The sequence below is a fragment of the Dendrobates tinctorius genome, unplaced genomic scaffold (genome assembly GCF_039654945.1).
Source record: "Dendrobates tinctorius isolate UK_male_01 unplaced genomic scaffold, ASM3965494v1 ptg000211l, whole genome shotgun sequence".
In the NCBI taxonomy this organism is placed as follows: domain Eukaryota; kingdom Metazoa; phylum Chordata; class Amphibia; order Anura; family Dendrobatidae; genus Dendrobates; species Dendrobates tinctorius.
Window position 1 is genome coordinate 1,648,726 of NW_027361878.1, and position 22,026 is coordinate 1,670,751.

Here is a 22,026-nt window from a genome sequence, read left to right on the forward strand (position 1 = left end):
AGACATTGAAACCATTGAAAATATTAAATCAAAAGGATATTCCGTATGTACCGAACAAGAGATGGAAAACAACATAGAGTGCAAAGCATTTGTCTATGGAGCACAAGACAGTGCTTTCAACGAACAGGTTTATCAATGCAACCTAAAGGGTGGATTGATATGTAATAATAGAGACCAAGACAACGCATTTCAAATATGTTTTAACTATCGAATAAGAATACAGTGTTGTTCAAAGGTCTGTAAAAGTGAAACAACACCTTTCAGTACAACGGCTGTAGTAACAAATGCAGAAACAGCAACCCCTACTATCATCATATCAAACACACCGCCAGTATCTTCAACAACAGAGTCAACTACACCTTCAAGCTCCAAGATCATAACAGAATCAACATCGACCAACATAGTAACCACTACACCAACGTGCTTATATATGGATTGTTATTACACTCCATGGTTTGATTTAAATACACCATTACCTGGCATTAGTGGCAGCGAAACTGAAACCTTAGAAAATATTAAATCAAAACAAATAGAAATATGCACACAAGAAGAAATAGAAAAAAATATACAGTGCCAAGCCACAGATAACAGCACAGTTAACAAACAAACATATCAATGTGACCTGAAGAATGGCTTGGTGTGTAAAAACAGGGATCAAATATATTTTCAGACATGTTATAATTACCAAATAAGATTTGAATGCTGTTCTAAAGTTTGTAAGCAAACAAATGAAACAACCACTAGTAGCACTGCCACAGCTTCAAAAACTACATCTCCTGTCAGCACTGTCTCAACAAGTCTAGTGACTCTATCATTAATTACTAAAACAGAAACAACTACACCACATATCACTGTCTCAAGTACTCCATCACCTACGATAGTCACTGTGACAGAAAGAGGAACTCCCTCTGGCACGGTCTCTACAACTTCTGTGACTCCATCATCAACTACTAAAACTGTATCAGAGACAACTACACCAATTAGCATTGTTTCAAGTACTCCAACAACTACTTCAGTCATTTTGACAGAAATAACTTCCACCAGCACTGTCTCAACTACTTCAGTGATTCTACCAACGAGTAAAACTGTAACAGAGACAACTACACCCACTAGCGCAGTTTCAACTACTCCAATCACATCCATAGTCACTGTAACAGAAACAGGAACTCCCTCTAGCACTGTGTCAACAACTTCAGTGACTCCATCAACTACTAAGCCTGTAACAGAGACAACTACACCCATTAGCAAAATCTCAACTATTCCAACATCATCAGTCGTCACTGTAACAGAAACAGGACCTCCCTCTAGCACTGTCTCAACAACTTCAGTGACTCAGACAACTACAAAAGCTGTAACAGAGACAACTGCACGCACTTCAGTGCCTCCTTCAACTACTTCAGCATCTACTACAGTCATTTTGACAGAAACAACTCCTACTAGAACTGTCTCAACAACTTCAGTGACTCCACCTACAACTACTAAATCTGTACCAGAGACAACTGCACCCATCAGCACTCTCTCAACTGCTCCAACAACATCTATAGTCACTGTAACAGAAACAGGAACTCCCTCTAGCAGTGTCTCAACAACTTCAGTAACTCCACCAACAACTACTAAAACGGTAACAGAGACAACTACACCCACTAGCACTGTCTCATCGACTCCAACATCCATATTCACTGTAACAGAAACTCCCACTGGCATGGTCTCAACAACTTCAGTGACTCCATCATCAACTACTAATACTGTATCAGAGACAACTACACCCACTACCAGTGTTTCAACAACGACAACATCTACTTCATTCATTGTGACAGAAATAACTCCCACCAGCTCTGTCTCAACAACTTCAGTGACTTCACCAATTAGTGAAAAAGTGAAAAAGACAACTACACTCACTAGCACTAGCTCAACTAATCCAACATCTATAATCACTGTGACAGAAACAGGAACTTCCTCTAGCATTGTCTCAACAACTCCAGTGACTCCATCATCAACTACTAAAACTATACCAGAGACAACTACACCCACTACCAGTGTTTCAACTACTTCAGCAACTACTGCAGTTACTTTGACAGAAGCAACTCCCACTACCATTGTCTCAACAACTTCATTGACTCCACCCACAACTACTAAGACTGTGACAGAGACAACTACACCCTCTAACACTGTCTCATCAACTTCAGCGACTCCATCATCAACTACTACATCTACTACAGTCATTTTGACAGAAACAACTCCCACCAGTACTGTTTCAACATCTTCAGTGACTCCGCCAACAACTAATAAATCTGTAACAGAGACAACTACACCCACCAGCACTCTCTCAACTCCTCCAACAACACCTATAGTCTCTGTAACAGAAACAGAAACTCCCTCAACAACTTCAGTGACTCCAACAACTACTAAAATTGTAACAGAAACAACTACACCTACTAGCACTGTCTCATCAACTCCAACATCTATAGTCACTGTAACAGAATCTCCCTCTAGCACAGTCTCAATAACTTCATTGACTCCATCATCAACTTCTAAAACTGTATCAGAGACGACTACACCCACTACCAGTGTTTCAACAACGTCATCATCTACTTCATTCATTGTGACAGAAATAACTCCCACCAGCACTGTCTCAACAACTTCAGTGACTTCACCAATTAGTGAAACAGTGACAGAGACAACTACACTCACTAGCACTATCTCAACTACTCCAACAACATCTATAGTCACTGTAACAGAAACAAGATCTCCCTCTACCACTGCTTCATCAACTTCAGTGACTCCATCATCAACTACTAAAACTGTGTCAGAGACAACTACACCAACTAGCACTGTTTCAACTACTTCAGCAACTACTTCCATCATTTTAACAGAAACAACACCCACCAGCGCTGTCTCAACAACGTCAGTGACTCCTAATACTGTAATAGAGACAACTACACCCACTAGCACTGTCTCATCTACTCCAACTTCTATACTCACTGTAACAGGAACAGGAACTCCCTCTAGCACGGTTGCAACAACTTCAGTGACTCCATCAACTACTTCAACATCTACTACAGTCATTTTGACAGAAACAACTCCCATCAATACTGTTTCAACAACTTCAGTGACTCCATCAACAACTACTAAAACTGCACTAGAGACAACTACACCCACTAGCACTCTTTCAACTACTCCAACATCATCTATAGTCACTGTAACAGAAACAGGAACTCCATCTAGCACAACTTCAGGAACTCCATTATCATCTACTAAAACTGTGTCAGAAACAGCTACATCAATTAGCACTGTTTCAATTACTTCAGCAACTACTTCCATCATTTTGACAGAAACAACTCCCACCAGCACTGTCTCAACAACTTCAGTGACTCCACCAACAACTACTAAAACTGTATCAGAGACAACTACACCCACTAGCACTGTCTCATCTACATCAGCAACTTCTTTAGTCAATGTAACACAAACAGGACATCCCTCTAGCACGGTTGCAATAACTTCATTGACTCCATCAACTACTTCAACATCTACTACAGTCATTTTGACAGAAACAACTCCCATCAATACTGTTTCAACAACTTCAGTGACTCCATCAACAACTACTAAAACTGCACTAGAGACAACTACACCCACTAGCACTCTTTCAACTACTCCAACATCATCTATAGTCACTGTAACAGAAACAGGAACTCCGTCTAGCACAACTTCAGGAACTCCATTATCATCTACTAAAACTGTGTCAGAAACAGCTACATCAATTAGCACTGTTTCAATTACTTCAGCAACTACTTCCATCATTTTGACAGAAACAACTCCCACCAGCACTGTCTCAACAACTTCAGTGACTCCACCAACAACTACTAAAACTGTATCAGAGACAACTACACCCACTAACACTGTCTCATCTACATCAGCAACTTCTTTAGTCAATGTAACACAAACAGGACCTCCCTCTAGCACGGTTGCAATAACTTCATTGACTCCATCAACTACTTCAACATCTACTACAGTCATTTTGACAGAAACAACTCCTACCGGCATTGTCCCAACAATATCAGTAACTCCATCATCAACTACTAAAACTGTGTCAGAGACAACTACACCATCTAACACTGTTTCAACTACTTCAGGGAATGTGACAAAAACAACTCCCACCAGCACTGTCTCCACAATTTCATTGACTCCAACAACAACAAAAGCTGTAACAGAGACAACTACACCCACTAACACTGCATCATCTACACCAACAACACCTATAGTCACTGTAACAAAAACTCCCTCTAGCACGGTCTCAACAACTTCAGTGACTCCATCATCAACTACTAAAACTGTATCCGAGACTACACCCACTACCAGTGTTTCAACAACTTCAACATCTACTTCTTTCATTATGACAGAAATAAGTCCCATCAGCACTGTCTCAACAACTTCAGTGACTCCACTAATTAGTGAAACAGTGACAGAGACAACAACACTCACTAGCACTGTCTCAACTAATCCAACAATATCTATAGTCACTGTAACAGAAAGAGGAACTTCCTCTAGCCTTGTCTCAACAACTTCAGTTAATCCATCAACTACTAAACCTGTAACAGAGACAACTACACCCATTAGCAAAATCTCAACTACTCCAACATCATCAATAGTCACTGTAACAGAGACAACTGCACCCACTAGCACTGTCTCACCGACTCCAACATCCATAGTCACTGTAACAGAAACTCCCTCTGGCACGGTTTCAACAACTTCAATGACTCCATCAACTACTAAAACTGTATCAGAGACTACACCCACTACCAGTGTTTCAACATCTTCATCATTTACTTCTTTCATTGTGACAGAAATAAGTCCCACCAGCACTGTCTCAACAACTTCAGTGACTTCACCAATTAGTGAAACAGTGAGAGAGACAACTACACTCACTAGCACTATCTCAACTAATCCAACGACATCTATATTCACTGTAACAGAAACTGGAACTTCCTCTAGCATTGTCTCAACAACTTCAGTGACTCCATCATTAACTACTAAAACTGTATCTGAGACAACTACACCAACTAGCAATATTTCAACTACTTCAGCTACTCCAACATCTATAGTCACTGTAACAGAAACTCCCCTTAGCACTGTCTCAGCAACTTCAGTAACTCCATCATCAAATACTAAAACTCTATCAGAGACAACTACACCCACTACCAGTCTTTCAACTACTTCAGCAACTACTACAGTCATTGTGATAGAAACAACTCCTACTAGCACTGTCTCAACAACTTCAGTGACTCCACCAACAGCTACTAAAACTGTAACAGAGACAACTATGCCCACCAGCACTGTCTCATCTACTCCAACAACTTCTATAGTCACTGTAACGAAAACTCCTTCTAGCACTGTCTCAACAACTTCATTGACTTCACCAATTAGTAAAACAGTGACAGAGACAAATACACTCACTAGCACTCTCTCAACTAATCCAACAACATCTATAGTCACTGTAACAGAAACAAGAACTCCCTCTAGCACTGTTTCATCAACTTCGGTGACTCCGTCATCAACTGCTAAAACTGTGTCAGAGAGAACTACACCAACTAGCACTGCTTCAACTACTTCAGCAACTGCTACAGTCATTTTAACAGAAATAACTCCCACCAGCATTGTCTCAACAACGTCAGTGACTCCACCAACTACTACAACTGTAACAGAGACAACTACATTCACTAGCACTGTCTCATCTACTCCAACAACTTCTGTAGTCACTGTAACAGAAACTCCCTCTGTGACAGAAACAAAAAATCCCTCTAGCACATTCGCAACAACTTCAGTGACTCCATCAACTACTTCAGCATCTACTACAGTCAATTTGACAGAAACAACTCTTACCAACACTGTCTCAACAACTTCATTGACTCCACCAATTAGTAAAACAGTTACAGAGACAAGTACACTCACTAGCACTCTCTCAACTAATCCAACATCTATAGTCACTGTAACAGAATCAAGAACTCCCTCTAGCACTGTTTCATCAACTTCGGTGACTCCGTCATCAACTGCTAAAACTGTGTCAGAGAGAACTACACCAACTAGCACTGCTTCAACTACTTCAGCAACTACTACAGTCATTTTAACAGAAACAACTCCCACCAGCATTGTCTCAACAACGTCAGTAACTCCACCAACTACTACAACTGTAACAGAGACAACTACATTCACTAGCACTGTCTCATCTACTCCAACAACTTCTGTAGTCACTGTAACAGAAACTCCCTCTGTGACAGAAACAAAAAATCCCTCTAGCACATTCGCAACAACTTCAGTGACTCCATCAACTACTTCAGCATCTACTACAGTCAATTTGACAGAAACAACTCTTACCAGCACTGTCTCAACAACTTCATTGACTCCACCAATTGGTAAAACAGTGACAGAGACAAGTACACTCATTAGCACTCTCTCAACTAATCCAACAACATCTATAGTCACTGTAACAGAAACAAGAACTCCCTCTAGCACTGTTTCATCAACTTCGGTGACTCCGTCATCAACTGCTAAAACTGTGTCAGAGAGAACTACACCAACTAGCACTGCTTCAACTACTTCAGCAACTACTACAGTCATTTTAACAGAAACAACTCCCACCAGCAATGTCTCAACAACTTCAGTGACTCCACCAACTATTACAACTGTAACAGAGACAACTACATTCACTAGCACTGTCTCATCTACTCCAACAACTTCTATAGTCACTGTAACAGAAACTCCCTCTGTGACAGAAACAAAAAATCCCTCTAGCACATTCGCAACTTCAGTGACTCCATCAACTACTTCAGCATCTTCTACAGTCATTTTGACAGAAACAACTCCTACCAGCACTGTCTCAACAACTTCAGTGGCTGCACCAACAACTACTAAAACTGTGAAGGAGACAACAACTCCCTCTAACACTGTCACATCAACTTCAGTGACTCCATCATCAACTACTTCAACATTTACTACTGTCATTTTGACTGAAACAACTCCTTCCAGCACTGTTTCAACAACTTCAGTGACTCCACCAAAATCTACTAAAACTGTAACAGAGACAACTATACCCATTAGCACTGTCTCTTCTACTCCGGCAACATCTATAGTCACTGGAACAGAAACACACACTCCCTCTAGCACGTTCTTAACAACTTCAGGGACTTTATTATCAACTACTGGAACTGTCACAGAAACAACCACACCCACTAGCACTGGTTCAACAACTCCATCATCTTCTTCCAGTACTGTAACGTTGAGTGAGACAACTTCTACTAGCACATATTCTACGTCTCTAACCTCTTCACATATTGTTACAGTTACGTCAACCTCTGGAACTACGATTTCTCCAGCTCCTACTAAAACTGTCTTAACTTCCTCTACTTCACCAACTACAAGGTCCACGACACTAACAACCAGCATTTCTTCAACCAAAGAACCCACTACACCTGTATCTTCAACCTTCACAGAATCTTCAACATCCAGCACAACATCCTGTTTTTGCAAAGTGAACAATGAGTTATTCTCCCCAGGTAAGCAACAGTGCAATCAACAGTTAATCACTGTAACATTTTAAAAATGTCAAGCAGAACAAAACATCACAGTATATCCTTTACAGGATCTAAGATTTGTTTGTTTAGTTGCATAATTACATAGTTGAAGGGTTATCTAAGACTTTGCTTATTTTTCCCTATAAGCTGAGGAACTGACAGGCAAGTAGTTGTCAACTACCTGCCTGTTCTGCCTGGCAACAATCTCAACCCACTCAGTAAGGACACGGACTGCTCCTGTTGGCGATTCTGCAGCCTTGTTTGACTTCACAGACTCTGCAGACTCTCTTTCTCTTCCGATCTGCTCTGTCGATGGGGTGTCACTGCAGCCATCATGCTGATTGACAGCTGGCTCCTCACTGCTTAGCTATGGGGAACCAGCTGTTAATTAGCATGATGTGTGCAATAATGTCCCATCAACAGAGGAGATCAGAAGATAAGTTGCTGCTTTGTGTTAGGAGTTGGATTCCTGCGTTTACTCAGCAGGGATCCAGATCCTCACATTCTGTACTCTCCTCCTATTTTGCCACTGCAGAGGAGATTGCAGAGGAGATTGCCTTGCAGCAAATCTCTCCTGAAGCTAAGTCCTTCTGTCCTCTTACTGGGAATGCTCATGGGACAATCTCCCATTGGAGATCGGGAGTCATGTGCTCAGGTCCCGCTCCAGTTCTCATTGGTCCATCTCAGTGATCTGGAAGCATGCAGAAGGTCCTGCCTACTATAAAAGGCGCGCATGGCTGTTCCGCCATGCGCTAGTATAGTCATACTTGCTGCTGTGTGTATGAGGACGGATGCATGATTCTGGTGACTGACTCATTTGAAACCCCTTCCCTCTGATATTACGCATGTGACTAGGGACTGAGTTAGTTTCAGCGCCAGCGCTCCTCTGCTTCAACTCGCACAGCTGCTAGCGTCCGACACTGCGCTTGCGCCTTGCCTTTGTCGTTTGGCAGCAGTGTCCACGCCGAGCTGCAGTAGCAGCCTCCTTTGTGTTTGCAGTTGCAGCGCCGCGCACACGGTAGGTCTAGACGGACGTGGTGCTGCCGTCTTGGGCTACTCCTGTGACATTATACGGTGTGTGTGTTTTTTACTGAGTTCTGTTACTACAACAGGCTCAGTTATTTGTGTTTGTACTTTTAGCATCTCCGTGAGTTTAACTGAGATTGCTCTGCACACCTGGGTTGTGAAATTCCGCCATATTGCTTCTGCCACCACCTAGCAGCGGTTATTTCACCTACTGCACGGTGGACCCGTAACGGCGAACCCACTTTATTTATATTTTTATTTAGTGCGTTCCGTTGTTCCTAACATTATACTAGCGCCAGGGTCTGGCTAGTGATGGCAGAACAGCAGCAACTCTTACAGTGTATTCGGCAGCTTGAGGGCTGGCCACTCTTGAGAGGGCTCTCTCAGCTGCACAATCCACCGAAGCTGCTGTAAAGGCAATCACAGACGCGGTTTCCCGTATGTCCACATCCTCCCCCGCGCCGACAGTTACCCGCCTCCCGTTGCCCGATAAATTTTCTGGCGATGGCGCCTCTTGTAGTGGTTTCATCAGCCAGTGCTCCATTCAGCTAGAGTTACTGGCTGCGTGATTCCCTACAGAATGGGCCAAGGTGGAGTTTATTGTCTCCCTGCTGTCGGGCAAAGCGTTGGAGTGGGCTACGCCACTATGGGAGCATGGTGACCCAGAGGTCCGGACCGCTGCTCATTTTCTAACAGCTATTAAGGTCTTCCTCGGTCCACGGGTCACGCACGATACCTCTCTTCAGCTTCTAGCTTTGACTCAGGGTGCTCTCTCGGTTAGTCAGTATGCCGTCCGTTTTCGGACACTGGCTTCCGAGTTGGAGTGGTCTGATAAAGCCCTCATCCCTGTGTTTTGGAGAGGTTTGGCAGAGCACGTAAAAGATGCTCTCTCCACTAGAGAGGTTCCTGCCAGTTTGGAAGAGCTGATTGCCATTTCCACCCGCATTGACCTCCGTTTTTCGGAGCGCAGTATGGAGCGTGCTCAATCCAAACGGAAGGTTACTCCGGCTCCCAATTTTTTTGAGCCTCTGGAATTACCCAAGCCAGAGGTTCAACCTCCAGAGCCCATGGAGGTGTCTTGCGCCGTTCTTCAGGCGTGTCCGGCACAAGACTCCAGTCGCGGCCTTATTTGTCAACACGCGGGGTCTCAGAACAACTGTGCCCCGCAACGGTCAGATTCTGCACCGCCGGGTAAGACCCTTGTTCCTCCCCACCTTCGGCCGAAGGTTTTTGTTTGGGCACACACGTCCAGGAGGGGTGGTCACTGCGGCTATATGCAGACCACAAAACTCCTGGCAGGGTATTACTGGTGGCCGCACAGGGCTCGGGATGTTAAAAAATATATTCGGGCCTGCGCCTTTTGTGCTCGGAATAGCCTACTTAAGCCAAGAGCAGAGACGCCTGCCGACACACGGTGGCGTTCCACTTTAACTTCCGCTCCCGCTGTCTCCCACGGGTCCCTTCTCAGACCTGGCAATCTTGCTACCCCTGAGGCCTTCCACGTATCCCGGGTCTCTCTGTCATCTACCGGGACATCAGACTTGCCTGTGGGCGAGTCTGAGGCCTATACCTCTTACGGGCACAAGTTGGTGGATCGTAAGGCTCAGGGAGGTGGGGGCCCTAGGAGGGGGGTAATGTTAGGAGTCGGATTCCTGCGTTTACTCAGCAGGGATCCAGATCCTCACATTCTGTACTCTCCTCCCATTTTGCCACTGCAGAGGAGATTGCAGAGGAGATTGCCTTGCAGCAAATCTCTCCTCAGGCTAAGTCCTTCTGTCCTCCTACTGGGCATGCTCATGGGACGATCTCCCTTTGGAGATCGGGAGTCATGTGCTCAGGTCCCGTTCCAGTTCTCATTGGTCCATCTCCGAGATCTGGAAGCGTGCAGAAGGTCCTGGCTACTATAAAAGGCGCGCATGGCTGTTCCGCCATGCGCTAGTATAGTCATACTTGCTGCTGTGTGTATGAGGACGGATGCATGATTCTGGTGACTGAATCATTTGAAACCCCTTTCCTCTGATATTACGCATGTGAATAGGGACTGAGTTAGTTTCAGCGCCAGCGCTCCTCTGCTTCAACTCGCACAGCTGCTAGCGTCCGACATTGCACTTGCGCCTTGCCTTTGTCGTTTGGCGGCAGTGTCCACGCCGCGCTGCAGTAGCAGCCTCATTTGTGTTTGCAGTTGCAACGCCGCTCACACAGTAGGTCTAGACGGACGTAGTGCCGCCATCTTGGGCTACTCCTGTGACCGTATACCGTGTGTGCGTTTTTTACTGAGTTCTGTGACTACAACAGGCTCAGTTATTTGTGTTTGTACTTTTGGCATCTCCGTGAGTTTAACTGAGATTGCTCTGCACACCTGGGTGGAGTTTAACCCCTTGTGCAATTCCGCCATATTGCTTCTGCCACCACCTAGCAGCGGTTATTTCACCTACTGCACGGTGAACCCCGAGCGGCGAACGCACTTTATTTATATTTTTATTTAGTGCGTTCCGCCATTCCTAACATTTTGCTTCTGTGACATCATGAGAAACCACATAATTGCCGACAGGAGCTGTCCTTCAGCGTTCTGAGCCAGCATCCAGTTCTTAACCCGATAGGATAAAAATAAGCAAACATTAATTCTCATTAAGAAAACAAAATTAAATGAAGTTGTGTATGTATCAAATCTACTGCTATAGGTTTGCATTGTTCACAAATTAAAGAAAACTTTAATGAAGGTGTTTAGCAACTATGACTATTTTTTTTTCATATTTATTACAGAAAATAAAGTTTGTAAAGTTAAAAATATAGTGACGATACATTAAAGCGTTTATGCCAGAAATCTTGCGACATGCCAACCCTGGCCAGCTATGCCAGTGTGGACATGGTATGGGCGGCACATGGGTGTATCTGGGCATTGTCACACCCACCCATCAAAATTTACCCTGATTTATAGTACTTTTCTGGCGTAACTTACTTAAAAATACATGCCAACCCAAGACTGCCCTACATTTCTGTCAAAGGCGCAAGCTGGGTATCAGACCTCACTGATGCATTAAATATCGCTTAATAAATCAAGTCAGCATACGCTTCATTAATACTAGCGTGTGCTATGCCAGTCTTAAATGGGTGGTCTGAAGTCAGACTAAATTCCATTCTAAATCATTATCTAATGAATTCTGTAACCTAAGCTTTGTTCTAATATACTAGTGTTAAAACTTCCCATTGCTTTCCAAACTACACTATCAAATAATAGAAATTGATACAGAAATTTGAGTGAAAAATTCTATTAGTTTTCATGAAAATTTTTTTTTAGAGTTAAGTCTTATAAATCCATTACTAAATAAACTGTGATATATTTTAACTCATAAGATCTGATTATAAATCCTATTGGACTAAATTACAGGTGAATTCATCTATAGAACCGCAGACGCTGATGGCTGTGAATATTACGCAATCTGCAATTCTGTGTGTGTCACAGATAGATATACTGGACCATGTTCAACTACAACTAGTGGTCCTACATCAACCTCCGGTATTTCATCAACTACAACTGCTACAGGAACAACTACAACATCACCAACCACAACCATCGAATCCACTCCGTCTACATTGTCAGAAACAACTCCAACACCATCATCAACAGTAACTGGAACTTCTACAACCCCAGTGTCCACAGAAATCACATCAACCATATCATCATCAACTGAATCCACCCTGTCAACAATCATATACACTACAACTCCATCAACTACTCCAAATGTTTCTAGCGCCACACGTATGTGTAATTCCTAAATTTTCTCAAACTATATTAGATAGTACCATATAATAGATCATAAATAATTTTTTAAACATTACTGAAAATACATACATATATATATATTTTTTTAGGATTTCTGCATTTTTTAAAAGTTTAACTTTTTTCTCACAGCATGTGGAATCTGTCAATGCCAAATGCCCAAATGTGACCCAGGCTTCAAAGTGGCTACCTTTACTCCTCTGGGTGCCTGCTGTCTGAACATCACTTGTGGTAAGAATGATTTCTATGGTTGGAAACCTTGGTGGTGCCAATTTAGAAACTACACGTATCAAATAATGAAGTATTTATTCAAAATCATATACTGTACCTATGAAACCTAGTTGCATTTTTTGGGGTCTTAAGAATTGTGAACAGTTGAAATGGACAAATTTTAGTCCTATGTAAGTTTACCAAAACATGAAATAACTAATGTACTATTTTACAGTACCTGAATCTGTCTGTGTGGTGGGAAATGAGATATACCAGGTAACAATTCTATTTTTCAATATCTATCTGTCTGTCTGTATCTATCTATTATCTGTCATCCATCATGTTTACCTATAATACAAACTGAAATTGAAAAGAGAAGGCAAAATCAAGATGAACTTATAAACTCAAGACCCATGAATTTTCTTTTTTACCTATATAGCCATATAAAAGCTTTTTTTTTCTGCAGGATGAGTTATAGTTTTGAATTACACCATTCATTTTGCCACACATTGTACTGAAAAATAGGAAGAATATTTCGAGTGGAATTAAATAGTGAAAAAAATGCAATTCCGCAATTTTCTTGTTTACGATATTTATTGTATGGTAAAAATTACCAAGAAACATGATTCTTTGAGTCAGTGTTCTTACTTCGATACCATACTTGCCTATGAGGAAGTTACGTTTTTATCAATATTAGTGGGGCCCCTTCACACCCCTTATTTTCCTTTGGCATCCCTCCTTGTTTTTTCTGTAGTATTCAGTTTGGTAATATTTATCTAATTTACATATTTATTCATCTATTGTTATATTATTTATTAGTATATTTTGTCTTTTTCATTTACTATCTTGTACCTTCTTGCGTTACACATAAAGATGACTGAATATTGAGCGGAACTGAACTCTACTTGAGTTTTACAAAAATTTGTGAAAATCAGGATTTTTAATCTTTTGTTTCTGAGTGGATTGAGAGCCATCAAAAGGTTAAAATATTTAAAAAAAATCCTTATATGCATCTTACCCATCTGGTCCTCACTATTACCCATCTGGTCCTCATGTTTATCACCACCACTTGCACTGAAGGCCCAGGAGGGTTCTGTGCCCACACGCATACGGTTACTCATGATGTGATGATTATAAGGATTTTTTTACAACTTATACTTATTATGCTCTGGGGTCTGCAAAGTGAATTTCCTGGGAAAATCTGTGCCAATTTATAAATTAAAATTTTACACTGGACTTTTACCCAGTATTACCAAATATGTGTGTGGGGGGTTTATTTCTTTACCTTCAATGTAGTGTGATGCTACTTTTTATGTTTTTTACCTATTTTTTATCTATCTAAAAACTTTTGTTACTTTTTTCTTTATTTTTTTTACTCCTCTTAAAGCCATTAAACCGGTGATCATCTAATCAGTTATACTATATACTGCAATACCACAGTATTGCAGTATATAGTGAAAATTGCTTCACAGGGGGCCCAAGATAGCAGCTAAAAGGGACATTAGCAGGACCCCTGGCTACCATGGTAACCCATCGGTGCCATGTGATCGCATTATGGGGGCCAATGGAAGTCGCTGCAAGCACACTTGCAATAGCTACAATTATTTGCTGCTGTCAGAGATGGACAGCAGCATGTAAATGGTTAACAGCAGAGCTTAACTCTGCTCAATGCTGTTAAAGGGAACCTGTCACCTCGTTTTTCCACAATAAGCTGCAGCTGCAAGCACTGCCTTTCAGGGCTTATATACAGTATTTTAGAATGCTGTAGATAAGCCCCCGATCTAACCTGAAAGATAAGAAAAACAAGTTATATTATACTCACCTGTGGGGCGGTCTGGTCCGATGGGTGTCGCAGGTCTGGGTCCGGCACCTCCCATCTTCATGCCATGATGTCCTCCTCCTTGCTTCTTGTCATGGCGTACTGCCAAGTACTGCAGTTTCAGGCACCGTGAAAGGTCAGAGAGGCCCACCGCCTGCGCACTGCAGTACTTGGATCTGCCCTCAACAGGGCAGATCAGTATGCCTGTGCAGGAGTCATGACAGGAAGCAAGGAAGATGATGACATTGCATGAAGATGGTAGATGCCGGACCCAGACCTGCGACGCCCATTGGACTGGACGGCCCCAGGGTGAGTATAAGGCTGGTTTCACATTAGCGCATTTTCAGCGCGCGCACGGCCGGGGGTAGCTCCGCCCCCGATCCGGCTCTCTGCCCGGCGTGCCCGCCCCTTGCCTGTAGCGCCGCCTCCTAGCGGACAGCGGCGCCTGCGATCGGCGCACCCTATCTTTAGCATAGGGTGCGCCGATCGTGCGCAGGTCGTGCGCTAGTTGCGCTTTGACCTGCGCTGCGCACTTATGACGGTGCGCCGTGCACGCCAAAATCGAACTTTTCGGATTTTGGCGCGCACGGCGCACCGTCATAAGTGCGCAGCGCAGGTCAAAGCGCAACTAGCGCACGACCTGCGCACGATCGGCGCACCCTATGCTAAAGATAGGGTGCGCCGATCGCAGGCGCCGCTGTCCGCTAGGAGGCGGCGCTACAGGCAAGGGGCGGGCACGCCGGGCAGAGAGCCGGCTCGGGGGCGGAGCTACCCCCGGCCGTGCGCGCGCATAAAATGCGCTAATGTGAAACCGGCCTAATATAACCTGTTTTTCTTATCTTTCAGGTTAGATCAGGGGCTTATCAACAGCATTCTAGAATGCTGTAGATAAGCCCCGAAAGGCAGTGGCCACAGCTCATGTCTCAAAAAAAGGTGACAGGTTCCCTTTAAAGACTGTTTTTGGCTTTATAATATCACTGGAATCAACTGTATGTGGAAAGAACTCAGCTCCAGATTCCACTCTACCCATGGTGAACGCAGCTCTGATATACATGTGCATAATTTTGCTGGTTAATATCATAAAAGTTGTCACTTACTTTGAGGGTTGATATTTCAGGCAGTTGTTTTTTGTGAATAACAAAAGTAATGGCATTGTTTGAGAGCAGGATTAACTGGCCTTAACAGTATATTGATCTATGAAGCCTCTAAATGCCCCCTTCTTTTAATTCAATAGAGATTTGGATCTCTATTTGATCATTAATTATAAGCTGTATGGCAGGGGTGGGGAACCTCAGGCCCCAGGGCCATTTACGGTCCTCGATGACCTTTTATCAGGCCCCTGAGCAGATTCGCAGAGACCGCATTCTTGGGCAGGGAGCTGTATTTTGATTGCCACAAGCTCATTAATTTCTTCTTGGTCTGTTAGCACACACACTCACTGAACATTGAAGGGCATGCAGTGAAAGATTAAGTCATGAAACCAGTGCCAGAGTCAGGATGCACTTTGTGGGCGGAGTTTGTACGGCCCCCGAAGGATGGTATAAATATCCAAATGGCGCTTGGCAGAAAAAAGATTCCCCACCCCTGCTGTAGGGTCTTCAACACCTTTTCAGCTTTTTGTATTCAAATTGTTTGAGAATAATATACTGATGAGTCAAACTGAAGAATAATTCCCTTATGCATAAAATTCCACAATGTGTGAGACTCAATTGAATATTATAATGGTTAGGATTCATACAAGTCTTTTATGCTAAACAGTAGACTGACATAATGTTTTCTTTCCTCAGCGTGGCTCAATTATTCCACAACCAAAGGGTTCCTGCCAGAAATGCACGTGTTCTTATAACATGGACAGCAATTCCCAGTTTTATGCCGTTGACTGCCAGCCAATCAAATGTCAGAAAACTTGTCAGAGTGTAAGTACACTGCCTTACTCAAGGGCGTTATGATGTTCTCAGGAGCCGAACCCATAGCTAACAGTTAATTGCAGCAAAAGTTCTCGTATTGGATACAGCATCTATGATGAGACATCTTTAAACCTAAATGAATGAATATTTGAAGAAAGGTTGACTATACAACCCATAAGGGCACAAAAAGATAGTAGTTGTAGATGTAGTTTAAATTTTAGCCTATGCTTTTTATTAATTACAAATTGTCATAATTAGTATTTAATCTATTTGAAAATAGTTTGTAAAATTTGAAGTTCTGTAGTAAATTTTATTTCAATTTAGGGATACACATATAAAGCACGAGTCGGAAAATGCTGTGGAGAATGTGTTCCACTACAATGCACTATGACCATAAGTAGTACTAGTACGGGCTCAACAAGTGGCTCCTCAAGCAGCTCTACAGCAGGCTCAGCAAGTGGCTCCTCAGGCAGCTCTACAGGAGGCTCAGCAAGTGGCTCCTCAGGCAGCTCTACAGCAGGCTCAGTAAGTGGCTCCTCAGGCAGCTCTACAGGAGGCTCAGCAAGTGGCTCCTCAGGCAGCTCTACAGGAGGCTCAGCAAGTGGCTCCTCAGGCAGCTCTACAGGAGGCTCAGCAAGTGGCTCCTCAGGCAGCTCTACAGGAGGCTCAGCAAGTGGCTCCCCAGGCAGCTCTACAGGAGGCTCAGCAAGTGGCTCCTCAGGCAGCTCTACAGGAGGCTCAGCAAGTGGCTCCTCAGGCAGCTCTACAGGAGGCTCCGCAAGTGGCTCCTCAGGCAGCTCTACAGGAGGCTCTAAAGACAGCGCAACCAGTGGCTCAGCAAGTAGTTCCACAGGCAGCTCTACAGGTGGCTCAGCCAGTGGCTCCACAGACATTGCAACAGATGGCTCTACAGGCAGCTCTACAGGTGGCTCAGCAAATGGATTACCAAATGACTCAACAAATGGATCATCAGATGGTTCACCAAGTAACTTAACAAGTGGTTCAACAAGTGCTTCATCAGGTGGATCATCAAATAACTCACCAAGTGGTTCAAATAACAATTTGAGCGGTTCAACAAGTGGAACAACATCAGAATCAAGTGGATCAACAAGTGGTTCATCTAGCAACACACCAGTAATCTCAGCTGATGGCACCACAGTTAATATTCCAGTAAGTAAACTCTATAAAACAAAAAATATAGAGTACCCTAATAGAAAACTAAACTCTCCAATTAAAATAATATTTCTAGAAATAACTATAGAATTTCTATATTAGTTTACATTATGTGAAATTATTTTTTAGGGGGTGTGGGTCATAGTGGGTATGAAGATATCACATTTAACTTTGAGAACAATAGAAATTTGTAAAATCATAAGACATGTGTTACACTGTGCGCCTCTTTATTTCACAGATTGGAGCGATATTTCATGTACCAAACAACAGCTGTGTCTATTATGAATGCAATGAAGAAAATGGTGTGCCTGTGTTGACAAAAGTGCAGAAATTCTGCCAGACACTGGACTTGGCTCATTGTGAACCGGTATGGTTATTTTTTTTGTTTTTGTTTTCAGTATAAATCCTGTTTTGTATAGTATTGCAGTAGCACAATCAAGAAACAGATGAATGTCGTTCCAGTCCATTAGTCTCCCCATTAGCTCGAGCTAGTACCTTGAAGATCATCACTGTATGGAAAGTATATGTTTCTTTATATACTGTATCTAAGCAGAATCTATAAACAGGCTAATAACTGAGAGCTTCTCTGTAAAAGCTTTCTAAGTCATAGATAATCAGTATTTCATCATTGCAGAAGTAAATGCAGACTGCTCACATGACCGTACAGTGCCTATCGTTATATTGGTAAGTGTGCAGAAGGTTTTTACTCTGTGCAAAAATGTCACTTAGAAAACATTTTATCACCTATAGCTACAGGTGAAAACTGGCCTACTAATTCCATTTGTTTTATAAAAACAGAAAAAAATTATTTCGTGCAGGAGCCAGACTAATCAAATGGCAGACACAAATGATGTACAGTACGCACACCTTTGATTTTAAACCTACGTTCCAAAGAAGCATCTGCACTGTGGACCTCCCATGCTGCTAATCTCAATTCACAGCTCCTGTCAATTAAACATGCGAATATATTTCGTATCATGTTCATGAGATTTCTTTGCATCTCATACGCTAAGCTGATATTGTAAAAATCCGATGTGTTTTTGCACCATGGAAGCTTAACCTAAAGGGACTAAATAGCTTTTTGTCATTTCACTGGAAAAATAGCTTCACATGTCCTGCCCCCTACAGTGCTGTGCAAATTAATTGGGATATATACACTCACTGGCCACTTTATTAGGTACACCATGCTAGTAAGGGGTTGGACCCCCTTTTGCCTTCAGAACTGCCTCAATTCTTCGTGGCAGAGATTCTACAAGGTGCTGGAAGCATTCCTCAGAGATTTTGGACCATATTGACATGATGGCATCACACAGTTGGCGCAGATTTGTCGGCTGCACATCCCTGATGCGAATCTCCCGTTCCACCACATCCCAAAGATGCTCTATTGGATTGAGATCTGGTGACTGAGGAGGCCATTTGAGTACAGTAAACTCATTGTCATGTTCAAGAAACCAATCTGAGATGATTCGAGCTTTATGACATGGCGCATTATCCTGCTGAAAGTAGCCATCAGATGTTGGGTACATTGTGGTCATAAAGGGATGGACATGGTCAGCAACAATACTCAGGTAGGCTGTGGCGTTGCAACGATGCTCAATTGGTACCAAGGGGCCCAAAGAGTGCCCAGAAAAAATTCCCCACACCATGACACCACCACCACCAGCCTGAACCGTTGATACAAGGCAGGATGGATCCATGCTTTCATGTTGTTTACGCCAAATTCTGACCCTACCATCCGAATGTCGCAGCAGAAATTGAGACTCATCAGACCAGGCAACGTTTTTCCAATCTTCTACTGTCCAATTTCGATGAGCTTGTGCAAATTGTAGCCTCAGTTTCCTGTTCTTAGCTGAGAGGAGTGGTACCCAGTGTGGTCTTCTGCTGCTGTAGCCCATCTGCCTCAAAGTTCGACGCACTGTGCGTTCAGAGATGCTCTTCTGCCTACCTTGGTTGTAACGGGTGGCAATTTGAGTCACTGTTGCCTTTCTATCAGCTCGAACCAGTCTGCCCATTCTCCTCTGACCTCTGGCATCAACATGGCATTTCCGGCCACAGAACTGCCGCTCACTGGATTTTTTTTCTTTTTCGGACCATTCTCTGTAAACCCTAGAGATGGTTGTGCGTGAAAATCCCAGTAGATCAGCAGTTTCTGAAATTCTCAGACCAGCCCTTCTGGCACCAACAATCATGCCACGTTCAAAGGCACTCAAATCACCTTTCTTCCCCATACTGATGCTCGGTTTGAACTGCAGGAGATTGTCTTGACCATGTCTACATGCCTAAATGCACTGAGTTGCCGCCATGTGATTGGCTGATTAGAAATTAAGTCTTAACACACAGTTGGACAGGTGTACCTAATAAAGTGGCCAGTGAGTGTATATATATAAATACACACGTTGTCAAAATTGTTGGTACCCCTTGCGTAATGACAAAAAACCCACAATGGTGACAGAAATAACTTGAATCTGACAAAAGTAATAATAACTAAAAAATCTATGAAAATGAACAAATGAAAGTCAGACATTGCTTTTTAACCATGCTTCCACAGAATTTTTTAAAAAATAAAACTCATGAAATAGGCCTGGACGGAAATGATGCTACCCCTGAAAATAATGTGACAAAAGGGACATGTTAAATCGTGGTGTGTCCACTAATTAGCATCACAGGTGTTTACAATCTTGGAATCAGTGAGTGGCGTGTATACAGGGCTACAGATACTCACTGTGCTGTTTGGTGACATGGTGTGTATCACACTCAACATGGACCAGAAAAAGCGAAGGAAAGAGTTGTCTTAGGAGATTAGAAAGAAAATTATAGACAAACATGTTAAAGGTAAAAGTTATAAGACCATCTCCAAGCAGCTGGATGCTCCTGTGACTACAGTTGCACATATTATTCAGAAATTTAAGCTCCATGGGACAGTAGACAACCTCCCTGGACATGGACACACGAGGAAAATTGATGACAATTCAAAGAGATGGATAATACGAATGGTAACAAAAGAGACCAGAAAAACTTCTAAAGATATTAAAGGTGAACTTCAAGCTCAAGGAAGATCAATGTCAGATCGCACCATCCATCGTTGTATGAGCCAAAGTGGACTTCATGGGAGACGACCAAGGAGGCCACCATTGTTGAAAAAAAATCATAAAAAAACAGACTGGAATTTGCCAAACTACATGTTGACAAACCGCAAAGCTTCTGAGAGAATGTCCTATGGACAGATGAGACAAAAATGGAACTTTTTGGCAAGGCACATCAGCTTTATGTTCACAGATGGAAAAATGAAGCATATCAATAAAATAACACTGTCCCTAAAGTGAAACATGGAGGAGGCTCTGTTATGTTCTGGGGCTGCTTTGCTGCTTCTTGCACAGTGTGTCTAGAATCTGTGCAGGGCACAATGAAATCTCAAGACTATCATGGGATTATAGAGAGAAATGTGCTGCCCAGTGTCAGAAAGCTTGGTCTAGTCACGGGTCATGAGTCTTACAACAGGATAAGGACCCAAAACACAAAGCTAACAACACCCAAGAATGGCTAAGCGGAAAACATTAGACTGTTTTGAAGTGTCCTTCTATGAGCCCTGACCTAAATCCTATTGAGCATCTTTGGAAAGGGCTGAAACATGCCGCCTGGAAAAGGCAGCCTTCAAACACGAGACAACTGGAGCAGTTTGCTCTTGAGGAGTGGGTCAAAATACCTGTCGAGAGGTGCAGAAGTCTCATTGACAGTTACAGCAATTGTTTGATTGCAGTGATTGCCTCAAAAGGTTGTGCAACAAAATATTAAGTTAAGGTACCATCATTTCTGTCTAGGCCTGTTTCATGAGTTTTATTTTTTTAAATTCTGTGGAAGCATGGCTGAAAAGCAATGTCTGACTTTCATTTGTTTATTTTCATAGATTTCTGATTTATTATTACTTTTGTCAGATTCAAGTTATTTCTGTGACCATTGTGGGTTTTTCTGTCATTAAACGAGGGGTACCAACAATTTTGACCACATGTGTGGTCAAATTTTACCATCTGCACCCTTTCTTTTTCAGGGTACTATTAAATATGAAGCTGACGGGTGCTGTCAGACATGTACTCCTAAGCCAGGTAAGAAGCCTTTATTTGTTTATGAATATAGGATTATTATTAGTATTAAAAATGAAAATGAATGAAAAAAAAACTTTATAAGCCAAAATATTGTAAATTCAGCCACTGACAGTAAATGACTTTTAACAGCATAATTGTAGATAGAGAACACTTGTAGGGGAGAGATCAGTCATCAGCCAAAATGTTTAAAGAGGTTGTCCATTATTTTAGTATTGATGATGACCTGTCCTAAGGATAGGTCATCAATGTCTGATTGGTCGGGGTCCGACACCTCCATGATCAGCTGTTATTGGTGGTGGCAGAGGCTGCCGGCCGGAAGTACTCACTTGCTCCACCATCTGAAAGAGCTGTCACTTTAAGGAAAGTCAGTCTCCAGCTGTTTGCTTCCCCATCAGAGAGCAGAATGATGTAGGGGCAGTAATCCTGATTCCTGCTCTCAAATTAG

The 22,026-nt window shown here is 42.6% G+C and overlaps 1 protein-coding gene across 1 annotated transcript in view; it reads left to right on the forward strand.

Annotated features, from left to right (window-relative positions):
* The window catches only part of LOC141058128 (uncharacterized), a 132,319-nt gene extending 114,435 nt beyond the window's left edge, over nucleotides 1–17,884 (forward strand). Inside the window, exons 28-35 of the mRNA XM_073554287.1 lie at nucleotides 1,461–3,487; nucleotides 3,958–4,057; nucleotides 5,979–6,407; nucleotides 7,176–7,547; nucleotides 11,355–11,362; nucleotides 16,189–16,317; nucleotides 16,633–17,293; nucleotides 17,880–17,884. Of these exons, the coding sequence (XP_073410388.1) occupies nucleotides 1,461–3,487; nucleotides 3,958–4,057; nucleotides 5,979–6,407; nucleotides 7,176–7,547; nucleotides 11,355–11,362; nucleotides 16,189–16,317; nucleotides 16,633–17,293; nucleotides 17,880–17,884 (3,731 nt within the window). The remainder of the gene's footprint in view (nucleotides 1–1,460; nucleotides 3,488–3,957; nucleotides 4,058–5,978; nucleotides 6,408–7,175; nucleotides 7,548–11,354; nucleotides 11,363–16,188; nucleotides 16,318–16,632; nucleotides 17,294–17,879) is intronic.
* Nucleotides 17,885–22,026: the final 4,142 nt, after the last annotated feature.